The 12,176-nt window shown below is 42.0% G+C and overlaps 1 protein-coding gene across 3 annotated transcripts; it reads left to right on the top strand.

Annotated features, from left to right (window-relative positions):
- The first annotated feature begins 1,792 nt into the window (after positions 1-1,792).
- On the top strand, positions 1,793-11,005 carry LOC311267598 (uncharacterized protein). Of its 3 annotated transcripts, none has more exons than XM_084370747.1 (14): positions 1,793-1,854; positions 6,511-6,629; positions 6,767-6,880; positions 7,006-7,048; positions 7,172-7,225; positions 7,372-7,486; positions 7,587-7,661; positions 8,108-8,182; positions 8,282-8,368; positions 8,519-8,575; positions 8,671-8,724; positions 9,068-9,154; positions 9,444-9,534; positions 9,633-11,005. In XM_084370747.1, the coding sequence occupies exons 1-14, from the start codon at positions 1,794-1,796 to the stop codon at positions 9,681-9,683; spliced, it is 1,083 nt and encodes a 360-aa protein (XP_084226873.1). In that variant the 5' UTR covers position 1,793; the 3' UTR covers positions 9,684-11,005. The 3 variants fall into 3 exon arrangements, with proteins under 3 accessions (XP_084226873.1, XP_084226874.1, XP_084226872.1); XM_084370748.1 differs by lacking the exon at positions 1,793-1,854 and adding an exon at positions 5,021-6,335; XM_084370746.1 differs by lacking the exon at positions 1,793-1,854 and having other exon boundaries at positions 5,021-6,629.
- The last annotated feature ends 1,171 nt before the right edge of the window (positions 11,006-12,176 follow it).

Below are 12,176 nucleotides of genomic sequence, written 5' to 3'. Positions count from 1 at the left end.
GTCTCAAACATTAAAGTAGTAATGCAGTAATGCAGAACTTGTTTCCAACCTAATCGCCTGAATAAATGTTGGTAATGTAGGTTTCTGCAAACAGATAATGTTGAATCTTTAAGTTTGATGATTGGAAACTTCGTGCTTCTTTATGTTGCAGCTTTACATTTCTTTCGGTTCAATTCTCAGCTTTATGTTTTGACGACTCTGTGCTTGGTCTGGTTAGGTTCAGGCACAAGAACAAGATCAAGTTTTGGCTTACCTGGTTCTCCTGCTGCAACCATGGCAGGGAATGGTCCCAGTGTCTCCATAAGGGCCCTGACGCACCATGTCGGGGACGTTGGAGAGCGTCCGTGGCCCATGTTGTTGTTGGTGTGTTCTGAGACACTGGCACTAGACGGCCCTTGTCGGTGGCTTTTTAGCCAATTGAGCACGTAGAATCGGCAGCGGAGCCAGTCATTCAATTAGGACGGTTTCTTATGACTACTGCTACCTGGTGCTATGAAGAGGTAATTCCTCTAATGCAGGTGCAGAGAGCACCAGCTAGACGGCCGTCAGCTGTCGTCTCTGTGGTGAATTTAAGTGCAGCTCTCTGGCCGAAACACTGACCGTGCAGGATGTTTTTGGCTGTAAATTATCCCGACGTCCAGCCAAAAATATCCGGTTTGTTGCCACTTACACGTCTGGAAAATGTCCCGACATCAGTCAAGTGGTTTTGTGCTCACAAATGTCGAAATGACATCTCGACGCTTGGCAGCCTTTTGCCTAGCTGTAACCTGGCTGGTTTGCAGAAAAGTACAATGTCAAATGGAGCAAATAACTTTAATGACGGCGCGGTGAGGTACCAGGAGGCTGGAAGTGGAACACCTCAATGGCACACGGCTGTCGTTAATGTTATTAATTTCACCTGTGCTTTCATACTGTTACATGTCAAAATGTCTTGTTTTTTGCATTGATTTTGATGACGTGTGCACAAATGCACATTTCTCGCAGTGTGCTGCTCGGCTCCCTTAATTCTCCTCGCTCTGATCTTTAAGGTGAGAGCCTGATTGCCTCACTGATCTGCAGCACAACCCAACACACGGCTTTGTTTATTTAACAATAGGGCTCAGCCAAGTGTGAACAGCCACAGAAGGGCTGCCTTTAACATAACATGACAGTGATAGACACGCTGACTTAACTGACATTTTACAGGGCTGCAGCAACTCCCCATTTACAAATCCCTGTCCCCTAAAACTCCCGTCACGTCACTCACAGCTGTGGGTGGGACCGTCTTGGATCCTGAATGACAGAAAGAACAAAGAGAAGCTTGTAAACAAAATTAACTAAAAGGGCAATTTGATGTGAATTTCTTGCATACTTTCTCATGAGTCCACTTAATGTGCAGTGCATGCCAGAGCTTGTCCTTGTACTTGTTTCTGTGTCAGAACAAATGGCAGCGTGTGTGAGTTGTATTGTATGTGTGTGTGTGCATTCTGTGTGTATATTTACGTGTGAAGCTACAGGAATAACAGAGGGCACAGTATAAAAATCCTGATTGTTTCTGAGGGATTATCCCTCACAATGCAGGGCTTTACCAGAAGGCCTGGACTGCTGTAACAAGACACGCTCGCCCTGGGTTCGCCAAGCCAAATACTGAGACGTAAGCCAGCAGCGAATCACAAGGGGGGAAAGAAATGAAGAGAGTAAAGAAAAGAAACACTGGGGAGAGAACGATGGCAAAGGAGAGCAAAGAGCAGTGAGAGGCTGGAAGAGATGACATGGGAAGAAAAGTGGAGTGAGAGGGAAAGTGGGAGAGTGAAATGTGCAGAGAAAGGCAGAAGTTGAACAAGTTTAACTGGAGGCCACGCTTCAAACAGAGAGGTTTGTTTTCTGACAGAGATCCCTCTCAGGAGATTGAGCTGGAAAACAGATTAATCGAGGCTGTCCAAGTTGCTCTCTGATATTGCACAACATGTGCCTCAGCACCATGTGAATCAGAGCTGCTGTGCAGGGCTTTGACGTGGCTGTTTGTACGTTATAACCTAATGCATGTGATGCTTTTATAGTCAAACTCTGATAGGCCCTCGGGCAGGGGTTGGTCTGTTAGTAGAAAATCTTTTTCGATGTTTCATGTTTGGCTCCGTGGACGAGAGGTGTTTCTGATTGGGTTGTTTTATTTGCTTCCTTTTATAAGACTTTCTCAGCAGGATCGGGTTGCTGTGCCCAGGCTAACCAGGCTCTGTAAAGGCCTGCTGTGGTTTTTGGAGATGAGGGGGAGAGTTGGCGGCTCTGGAAGGGGCTTTTAATATGTGTGTAGGAGGAGTAGATGGGGTGGGGGTGTACATGGTATTGTGTGAGGCCCCCGTGATTTCACAAATTCATACACTCCCATGACACCTCCACTCGGAGCACACATGAATAATATTCTTTCAGACCTGCTAATTTACTTTTATTAGCTGTTCATTTTTTGGTATGTAAGTGCCATAATGTACTGTAACCACACAGCATGATTGAATATTTATGTATTATTAGTACACGTATTGAGCTCGGTGAAGCCCAGATGAATGTGTGTACATATTCGGGTACGTGTGTGTTGGTGTTGGTGTGCTTCCTGTGCTGGCAGCCTGTAGACGTCCCTTTGTGATATCCAGCCTGTGCCAGTGGGAGTTTCAGGCTTCACACTGAGCCGACTGGACAGACCAAAGTGTCTCTAACAGTCCCAGCACCATTTGCTGCTCTCTTAACTCACCTCTCCTTTGGTCCTGCACCCAGAATGAGGGATTACTCCTATTACCATTTTACTTGAAAGCTCCCCCATTGACTCGATGCTTTTCCCCTCCACGGTTCAATCTCTTCTGAGGTTGAGGTTCAAGGAAAAAGCTGATGTAAGGATCTGTGGTGTTGAATAATATTACTGAAAAATATGTGTTATCTATAGAGAAAGTCCAAAATCCTCACTGTCGGGGTGTGAACATGATACTGTTTGCTTAATAAGAGTCACTCCTGGCCTATATATGCTGTTTTAGTTGCGGTGCGCTTTCTACTGGGTGTATTTTGAAACCGTTGTGGAGCTATACAAACTCAAGCCAAGCAGGGTACTGAGCAGCCAGAACTATTGTTTCAGAGCTACTCAGGATTCTCAGGGTGTCGCTTTGCCTCTGCTTTGACTCCACAACTCACACGCCCCTGAATGGTGCACCCAGTTTTTGTTTTAAACTTAGGTTCATAAGAGTAAACCGTACAAACTTTATGGGGATTAATTCACCCCAGTCCTTCTTTTCCTCACAAAAACTGTCTAACTCTCAGAGCACTACCCTCGTCCACACACAGTGAGAATGAGGGATTGAGGGGGTGGCAGAGAGACGGGAAGAGAGAGCTGTTTATCTCTCATCGCAGCTCTTGTGAGCGGAACAAGATGGAAGGGGTTGAGACAGATGGGGAGAGGACTCAAACGCGACTGAATTGTAATTATTTACCCGAAAAGTCGTGTTTAGACTGTTTGGAATCTACTCCTCGTTGCAGATCACAGCACCAGAGACAGTGTTTGTGGGAGTGCGGGCCGCGAGACGAGCATGTTCATAGCTTTGTGTGTGTTTTCGGCCTGTCCTGCGTCATCGCTGCTCTCCTCTGTTTATGCAGGGGCTCTGAGGATATGGAGAAGGATGCTAGGATATCCAAGCCCTCCCTCTGTCACTTGATATCTGTGGAGAGCGGATCAGACGATTTGGACACTTCCACACAGCGTCCCACCAGGGGAGCTGAGCCAAGTCCATTTACTCTCTCATTCATGTCTCTTGTGATATTGTCATCTTTATTCAGTAAGGGCCTCGCCAAGGAGCGATGAAGCAATCAAGACTGATGCAATATTAAAGTGGTTAGTCACACCAAATTGGCTAATGAGTAAAACTGCTTGGCCTCGATGTCACTTCACCCATTCCCACGGCGATGCGATGACGAGGTTTAAGGTGGAAACTTGAGAGTATGTTTTGAAATCACTTTTTTTTTTTTTTCTTTTTGCTCAACTGCGCTGCTGGACTGCTGTGATGTCAGAGAGACAGGGGAGCGCAAAGGAGAGGCGGAGAGGGACGGAGGGATGGAGGAAGGGAAGTAGACGGAGTTGAAGAGATAGAGAGGGGCCCGTATTGAGTGACACAGACTGGGTTCTGTGTTTTCTCGGTGGACCAGAGAAGATGCAGTGTAAATGAAGCGTGCTGCACCATGGCGGCTTCTGCTTTATCCTTGCACTGTGTGTGTGTGTGTGTGTGTGTGTGTGTGTGTGTGTGTTAAAGGGACATGACAGAGGCCTCTTTGAGTACTCGGAGGCCTCTGTTCTCCCTCTGTTGTCTCATGGTTGGAATATGTTGGGAGCACTGCCATCCTCTGTCCACACAGATAACAGGAGGATATACACAACACAAATGTGGACATGGAGAAAGACAAATGCCTCCACCTGGGTGATGAAAACAGCCCCCGCCACATGACAGACTCCACACTGGGCTGCAGGATGTGTTTATCTAATGACACATCTGTTTGTTTGTTTGTGTTTGTGTTGGTGGGAATTAGCAGACTATTTGTTGTCCTCTCTTTATTATCATTTCCTCTGGAGTGAAATTAAAACCCTGCGGTGGTTGTGTTTCTCTCTTCACAAGAGTCAGGGCAGTCTGTTTAATGTGCGTCTCTGACCTGTAGGACGACGGCCTCCCCTTGTGTTGGGTGTGTACAACTGCAAATTTCAAACAGCAGGAGCGTTTGGCACAATCGCAATACACAACCCTGAATGCCAAAAAAGTTGGGACGCTGTGAAGAGTGTAAATAAAAGAAAAATGCATTTGCCTTGTTGAGAGATAACTTGTTCTTGAGCCCGTGTAGTAATCTGCTTTATACAATCATGTGTTTCACAAAGTGGTTTCCCTTCAAACCCAATCATGACACTCTCGCCTGTTACCAATGAACCTGTTTACATGTGTAATATTACAAACTGGTGTTTTTAACTTTCACAGTCTTTTATTGCTCCTGTCACGACCTGTTAGAAAGGTGCTGCTGACATCTAATTCAGAATAAAGTAACAGTTAACAATAGTTCCACATTAAATATATTGTCTTTTTTCAATCAAATGAAAATTCAATATGTCTAAAAGGATTAGCTAATAATCACACTCTGTTTAATTTATGTTTTACAGCATCCCGGATCAGAGGTTAAATACTAATATAGGTCAAATAGGCAGCATGTACTGTGTTTAAAGAAATATCATGTAGAAATTGGCATTTTGTGTGATTTGGCGCCCCCCACAGTTTCTGAGAGCAACACCACTGTCGTAAATACAACTCCCACGGCTTGCAACAAATGTAAAGTAGGTGCTAACTACAAACAAAACTCATTACATCATAATAATGTTTGTATGTTGAAGTAAACATGTATGTGACGCTGTGATCCTGCCCTCTCACCGAAGCTACAAGACACCACCATCAAATGATTTTGAAGCTGTTATCTTCAGGTGAAAATGTTAGATAATGTTACTTTAATATCCCAATCTGATATATTTCTCTCTGCTGTCTATGTCTCTATTATCAAATACTAATATCTAATACCACATTAGTACCCAGGACCCTGATGTGGACGCTACATGTGAGAAAAGAGCAGCCGCCTCACTCCTTCATGTACTGGACACGTTCCCCTTAATTAAGTTTTGGACATCAGTTTTTCAAACTATTTCAGAAACCCTTCACCGCCAAATTGAGCCAAATCCTTTGTCTGTGCTTTTTGGTATTGCTCCAGATTTGGTTTGCCAAAAGCAAAACTGAACATGTTGGCTTTTACTTCATTACTGGCTTGACGAGCTTTCATAAGCGGAAGGACTCTGCCCCTCCTTCCCACTCACACTGGATTAGAGATATTTGGTCATGTATGAGCTGAAACTCAGCAGTTATCTCTGAGTAGCTCGCCTCCTCTTTTTTCCTCTTTCTTTGCCTTTCTTCCTCCCAATGTCTCACTTACTTATTCTATTTATTGTTCCTTGACTTATCTTTCCTGTAAAGACCAACATGTACCGTATCTATGTTATTTTCTCTGTGTGATTCTCTATAATTTTCATTTTATTCACATATATTTTAGTAATATACATGTTCTGTGGTCTGTGTTTGTTTTTGTTTGGGCAGATTGATATGTTGTGATACAGATGAAAATCTGTGACGTAAACACCATGTGACTTCCTGCTGTTTGAGGAAGTGAGCATTTCTTTCCGCCCTGCCACCAGTCTAGCCCAGCCTGTTGTGTGTCCTCTCTCTTTCACTTCGATGAAATTACATTTAAAATGCTTCGCAGGCTTATTTTTTTCACCGTTTTCTGTGTTGGAAAGGCACAAGGTACGAGCTGAAACACAGTGAACATGTTTTTCTCTCCTGTTTTCACTTTTTTTAGGGTTTGTTTGTTACTTCCTGATTCTTCGCTCTCTAAACGTTGTTGAGAGTTTTATGGTCTTCCTGTTTTTTTTCCTTTCGTGTGTGAAAGTTTGTAATGATATGCTTTGTTGTCTCACAGAATGCCCTCAGATAAATATTTTCTGCTCTGACATCAAGACGGATAACGGATTCAAGTTTTCATACGATTGTCCTCAACCGAGCCAGGGAGGTTGGACGATTGAAGTGACTGACGATGAGGTATTTTGATTTGCTTTTGTTTTGTTTCAGAAATCATTTTTACAAGGACTTTAAAGGGAAAGTGAACGCTTGACTGTGATTTGGAGGTTGATAAAGAACTCTGTCTGACCATATCTGTTGTTGACGTCACTCAACAGACGAAGATTGCTCAGGCTCCGCCGTTTGTACATTCACCTCAAGTGATTAGCTTCGACGACAGTTCAATCACCACAGGAGAGTGCCGAGGCCTGCATGTAAAATGCATAGTTCGTGTGAGTTGCCCTCTATTTCAATATGCACTTATATGAAGTGAATGAATACAAGTTGATTTGTCTTGTTGTAAATGTGAAAAATGTACTCTCCACTCCCACAATAGACTTTGCTTTTGTTTTTTTAGGGAGAACAGGTGAAGGAGAGCTGTTGGGAATTAAAGATTGCTGGTAAGACAGTGAGATGCTGTAGATAACTGATTGAATCTTATCTCACCGATTTTACAAGTAAACCCTTCATGTACGTCACATGTACGTGACAGATAAATGATCCCACCTCTTTACCTTAAACAGAGGAAGTGACAAGTCCTGATCCGAGTCATTCACCAACACCACAGGACTCTCCATGTGAGTCTCCAGGTTTATTCTGTGATATTTTGAAGTTATTGTCAACATTTTTCTTGGCATTACTTTTTATGAATTTGCTGAAAAAAACAAAACAAACGCAAATTAATATTTGATGATAACATATTTGTATTTTGTCTATCGCACAGCCGGTGGATCACTTATGAAAGTGCCCCCTTGGGTCATTGTGGCCATTGTGGTCATCCTGCTCATCGGGATCATCATGATCACCGTGATGCTTTGTCTTCGGAAAAAGAAAGTGAAGTGAGTTATATTCTACATGAAATTACAAATAACTGTTAATGACATTTACACATTTTTGTGTGTGGATTCAGAAATGTTTGCTGTTTGTTTCTTGTTTCAGGAAGTGGTTTTCATACCAGCTGGCATGTCTCAGACCGAAAACTTCCCAGGCTGTGAGGACAGTGGAAGAAACTGGGTCAGTCTTACTTTAATGTACATTTCAGCTGCCACTGTTCATTTGAGCACACACGAGTACATATTCTTCAGTGCTTATCCATTTCAACATGTAGTTTACTGCTGACTTTTTAAAAGCCAGTCTTCAAACTCGACCTTCATTTTGGTTTTAACTACACATCTGTAAAGTTTTGTGACTGCATCATGCAGCGTTATCGTGGTCCACAGACAGACATACAGTATAATTCCCGCTACAAAAGTCGAGTCCAGGACCCCACTTTGCCGTGATGACACACACATACACGCACAAACTCTCAGATTCACAAGGTGAAAACAATACCAGCCTGATGGCAGGTGAATATTTGTTTCAGTTGAGCTGCTCCAGAGAAAAAGTGAATTGCAAATAAGTCCAAATAAGCTCCATCCAAGCTAACAGCGTGAGCTAACAACGTTGCTTTGTCATTGTAGTGAACCACTATCTGCCCTTGATTCACGTGATGACAATCATCCTGATGACACACTTGAAAGCGTGTGTGCTGACAGGTGAGACTGCTTTTCAAAACTTTCAAAGTGTTTTTGTTTTTCTAATAACAACTGGAAGTCTAGACTGTACTCTGCTAAAAGCTACCTTTGTCTCCATAGTATTGATCCCGCGCCTGATGGTGAGACTCCTCAATCCTTCAGTCCTGACCGCACTCCGAGCAACGGGAGAATCCAGGAGTCTAAAAAGTGAGAAGGAAAATTGTTCACTTTTGTTTGTGTCTGTAGTCTGTTTTACTTTTGAGGATCTGGGTGAAGTGACCCTTTAACGGGGCAGGTTGTGGATGTGATGTCTCAGAGGAGACTCTGTGCCATTCTTACCTGGAGTTTGTTTTGCAGTGGAGACAGAAGTGCCCCCGACGTTAACGGAGCCTATAATCATCTAGACATTCGCAGGTAGGCGTTTCGGCTGTTGAATGGATTGTCAGTGTGTTTACTATCAATTCTTTACACAATTCTTATTGAACAGCGTTTGTATCCGTCTTCCACAGGTACATGAGGGATGATCCAGGAGGGTATGATAACAAAGGGAAAGGCGTTCTCGGGTAAGTCTGCAGTCAACGCTGTAAAAGTACCCCAAAGTCATACTTGAATAAAAGTGAGTCGTCTGTACTAATAGTACTTGAGTAGTACTAGTATCTGAAGATATCTGATACCTGAAATATCTGATATTAAATGTACATAAGTATCAAACGTACAAGTAAAAGTGAATTATATTTACATGTATGTTTACATTTTAAAATGTTTGCCTCCAAAAGAGCAGAAAATAGAAACAAAACTAGATGACGGTGTCACCACATGTGCCACTCTGAGTCCAGGTTGATCTGACCTGAAGTCATTCTGGGTTTTTCAGCTGTTAACTGATAACGGCCTTAAATTCTTCCTCAGGAACAGGGAAATGCGCAATGGATGGGGTGTCGGTGATCGCGGTCCTGAAGACGAGAATGGAGGACAGCCTCTGCTGCTGAATCCGAGGTGAGACTGCCACTTGCTCTCTGTCACTCTGCACTCTTAACTGTGCCCAAAGAGAAATCTCTTTCACTTTCCAATTTCCAGTCTCTTTCACGCCTTGTTTCATTCTGCCTGTTGCTGCTGTTTGGACAGCTGTCAGGAGTAACTTTCTCAACAGCTCTCCCCCATCCCCATCCCAAATCTGAAGGGCCCATCTGAACTTCAGAACCGGTCTGACGTCTGCTCAGAAAGTGAGCATAGGCAAAGCTTTGCTGTGAGGCTCATGTCTATTTCTTGTTGTTTCTGTCTCCAGAGCTGCCATCCAAGACAAGACAGGTGAAACTGTTTCGGTGTACGAACACAGCTTTGGCACAGAGCGGGTCAGAGGGTGCTCTACTTCACTGGTAAGTAACTTTTAATATATAATTTATTATCTTTCTTCTGTTAAAATATTTTTTTATGACGTTTTTGTTTGATTTTGCAATTGCTTTGTTTGCTGCAGGACGCTGACGTGGAGTCAACGGCCAACACGAAGAACATAAAAACACAATAATAATAACAATAATAATAATAATTATAATAATAATAATAATAATAATAATAATAATAATATCATCCTATATTATAACATAAAGTTATGGTATGTGGTACATTTCCTGGCAACTGCTTTGGGATCAGGTCTGGCACATTTGTTTAAAGCTGCTGTAAGTGATATTTATTTTATTAAAGTAATAAAATTCATGCAGAAGAAGAGAAAAGACATTTTCTGGTATCCCTGCCAATTTATCCAATCAGGACAGAGAGCTCCATAAAGAGGCAGAGAGCACGATCCTCCCGTCTGCTGCCGTGTCTGGCGATTACCGCTGCAGGTTGGAGGGAGAGGATTATTAACTGAGAAGCGGACAGGACGTTAACTGAAACAATGACACTTACAGCAGCTTTAAATAAGTATTTCTTTTTAAACAAGGTCAGAAAATATATATTTTTACAAGCCTAATGTGCTGAATTTGATATAATTACAGCATCTTTAAACCATTTTATAAAATGAGACGATCCTGGTGGAAACCGGTCTTGTCTGTGCCTCGGTCTGACTGATAAAAAGTCAATCAGACGGATCAGATGACATAATCATTTGGGTAATTACATTTAGATGAATACTGTTCACGACATTTTGCCAAACTATCGTATTACCTGACAGTAATCACAGTATACACTGATCAATACAATGAAAACACTGGTCTAATTTTAAACTTCATTACTGTGAGTGTTCAGTGCGTCACTTGACCAAAGTAGGGGTGAACCACGTCAGTTAAAGTACCACAAACCAAGCTGAGACAACTTGACCCATAAGAACCCACTGTAGGACATCTGTGTGTCACCATTGGTTCTTATGGGTTAATATAGATGTATTAATATTAATACATTACTATCAATGTATAAATATTAATGTACTTATATAACATGTATAATGTATTGTATAAATACATACAGTACTGTATTCATAAATTAGACGTATATATATTATTAAACATATTATACCTCATTAGAATGGATGGTTTTAATGAGACGAGGCTGCTGAATACATTCAGTGTTTTATCTTTTCTACTTTTTCTGTCTATAGCTGATTAATTATAATCATATTACCCGAATCACAGCTCTATATATTGTTATTTTATTCAATGTGCTTGCTTTTCAATTCATTTATCTTTTTGTAGTTCTGCATTTTTCAGTTGTTGCTCATATACTCAGTTGCTTTGCTTTAGGTTTTTAATGTATTTTTAGACAATTATTCTGTATTTTTAACATAATAAATATGACTATAGGTATATTTGAATATGATGAACTGTGTTTTGATTGAATAAATGCTTTAGTCCACTCCGGATTTCACTGCCTGGTCATTTTTTTACTATCGAAGGAAGCCACACCAGTGTTACTGAACAGTTTACCACACGGGGGCAGTAAATAGTCGTGAGTCGTGCACCACTGAGGTACGCAGGGACATAATTACTCCTCTTATTACTTTTGTTGAGAGATGCAAACGCCATTATTTCACATTAATTCCAGATTGCAATGGCTTCAATATCCCTAATTGTACTTACACCTACAAAATATATACCTCATTGTTACATACTGTATTTCTATAATCACCCACTGCGGGTGGAGATAATAATGTTTAATAAATCAAAGCCCTGTTAAAGTACAGCTGATTGACTATTGTGTGATTCTTCTATAGGCAATCAGTGTCTGGGTTTGTGTTGATCTACCTTCTAGTATCATGATGTGATTTATTAATAAACACAATAAAGGGACAATACGTACACATCACCAGGTAATTTAAGTGTTGTATGTTAAGGTCCTTAAAAGATTGGTTTTCTGTGTGGTTCGATGTATGGTATAATTACAGTTACACACACACACACACACACACACAGGGGTTCGGGCTGAATTTAATACGTCTCTGTCTTTTGGGGTCTGGTGAGGGACCATGTGGGTGTTGGAAAGTTAATGTCTGATTCTGTTTTTACTTCCCTAAATGTGCAGTGACCTTGACGAAAAACCTCTCAGATGGACCGAGCACCAGAAAGAGAGTGTGTCAGGGGTTAGAGGCTTTGTTGCTCATGTTTGATATGTCAGTGTGTGAAAGTGTTGGGTAGAGGAGGGTGATCGAATGGTCACAGCCTCAGAGTCTCCCCTCGCTGGGAGTTTCACGGAGGGGACATGACTGAGGCAGGGGCTGGGTGGATGGGTAAGGGGGTGGGCCCTGTCGTCATAACATGTATGACAAGGAAGGAAGAGGCATGTGGGAGAGTCTGTAATTATGGATGAATCCTCTCTGCTCCGATGCACATAATAATTGGATATCGGCTAATTAGTTACCAATCACAACAGTATTATGAGCAGTTGAGGAAACAAAGCTCAGTGGGAGCTAAACACTGATCACACCACGTTGAGGATAAGAGGCTTAAAGGAACAGTTCACTCAGTCATTATCAGCTCACCCCATGCTGATGGAAAGTCAGGTGAAGTTTTTGAAGTCCCCAAAAGGT

Source organism: Pagrus pagrus (assembly GCF_965226575.1).
Source record: "Pagrus pagrus genome assembly, chromosome: 13".
NCBI classification, from domain to species: domain Eukaryota; kingdom Metazoa; phylum Chordata; class Actinopteri; order Spariformes; family Sparidae; genus Pagrus; species Pagrus pagrus.
This window is presented reverse-complemented; position numbering and strand designations above follow the sequence as displayed.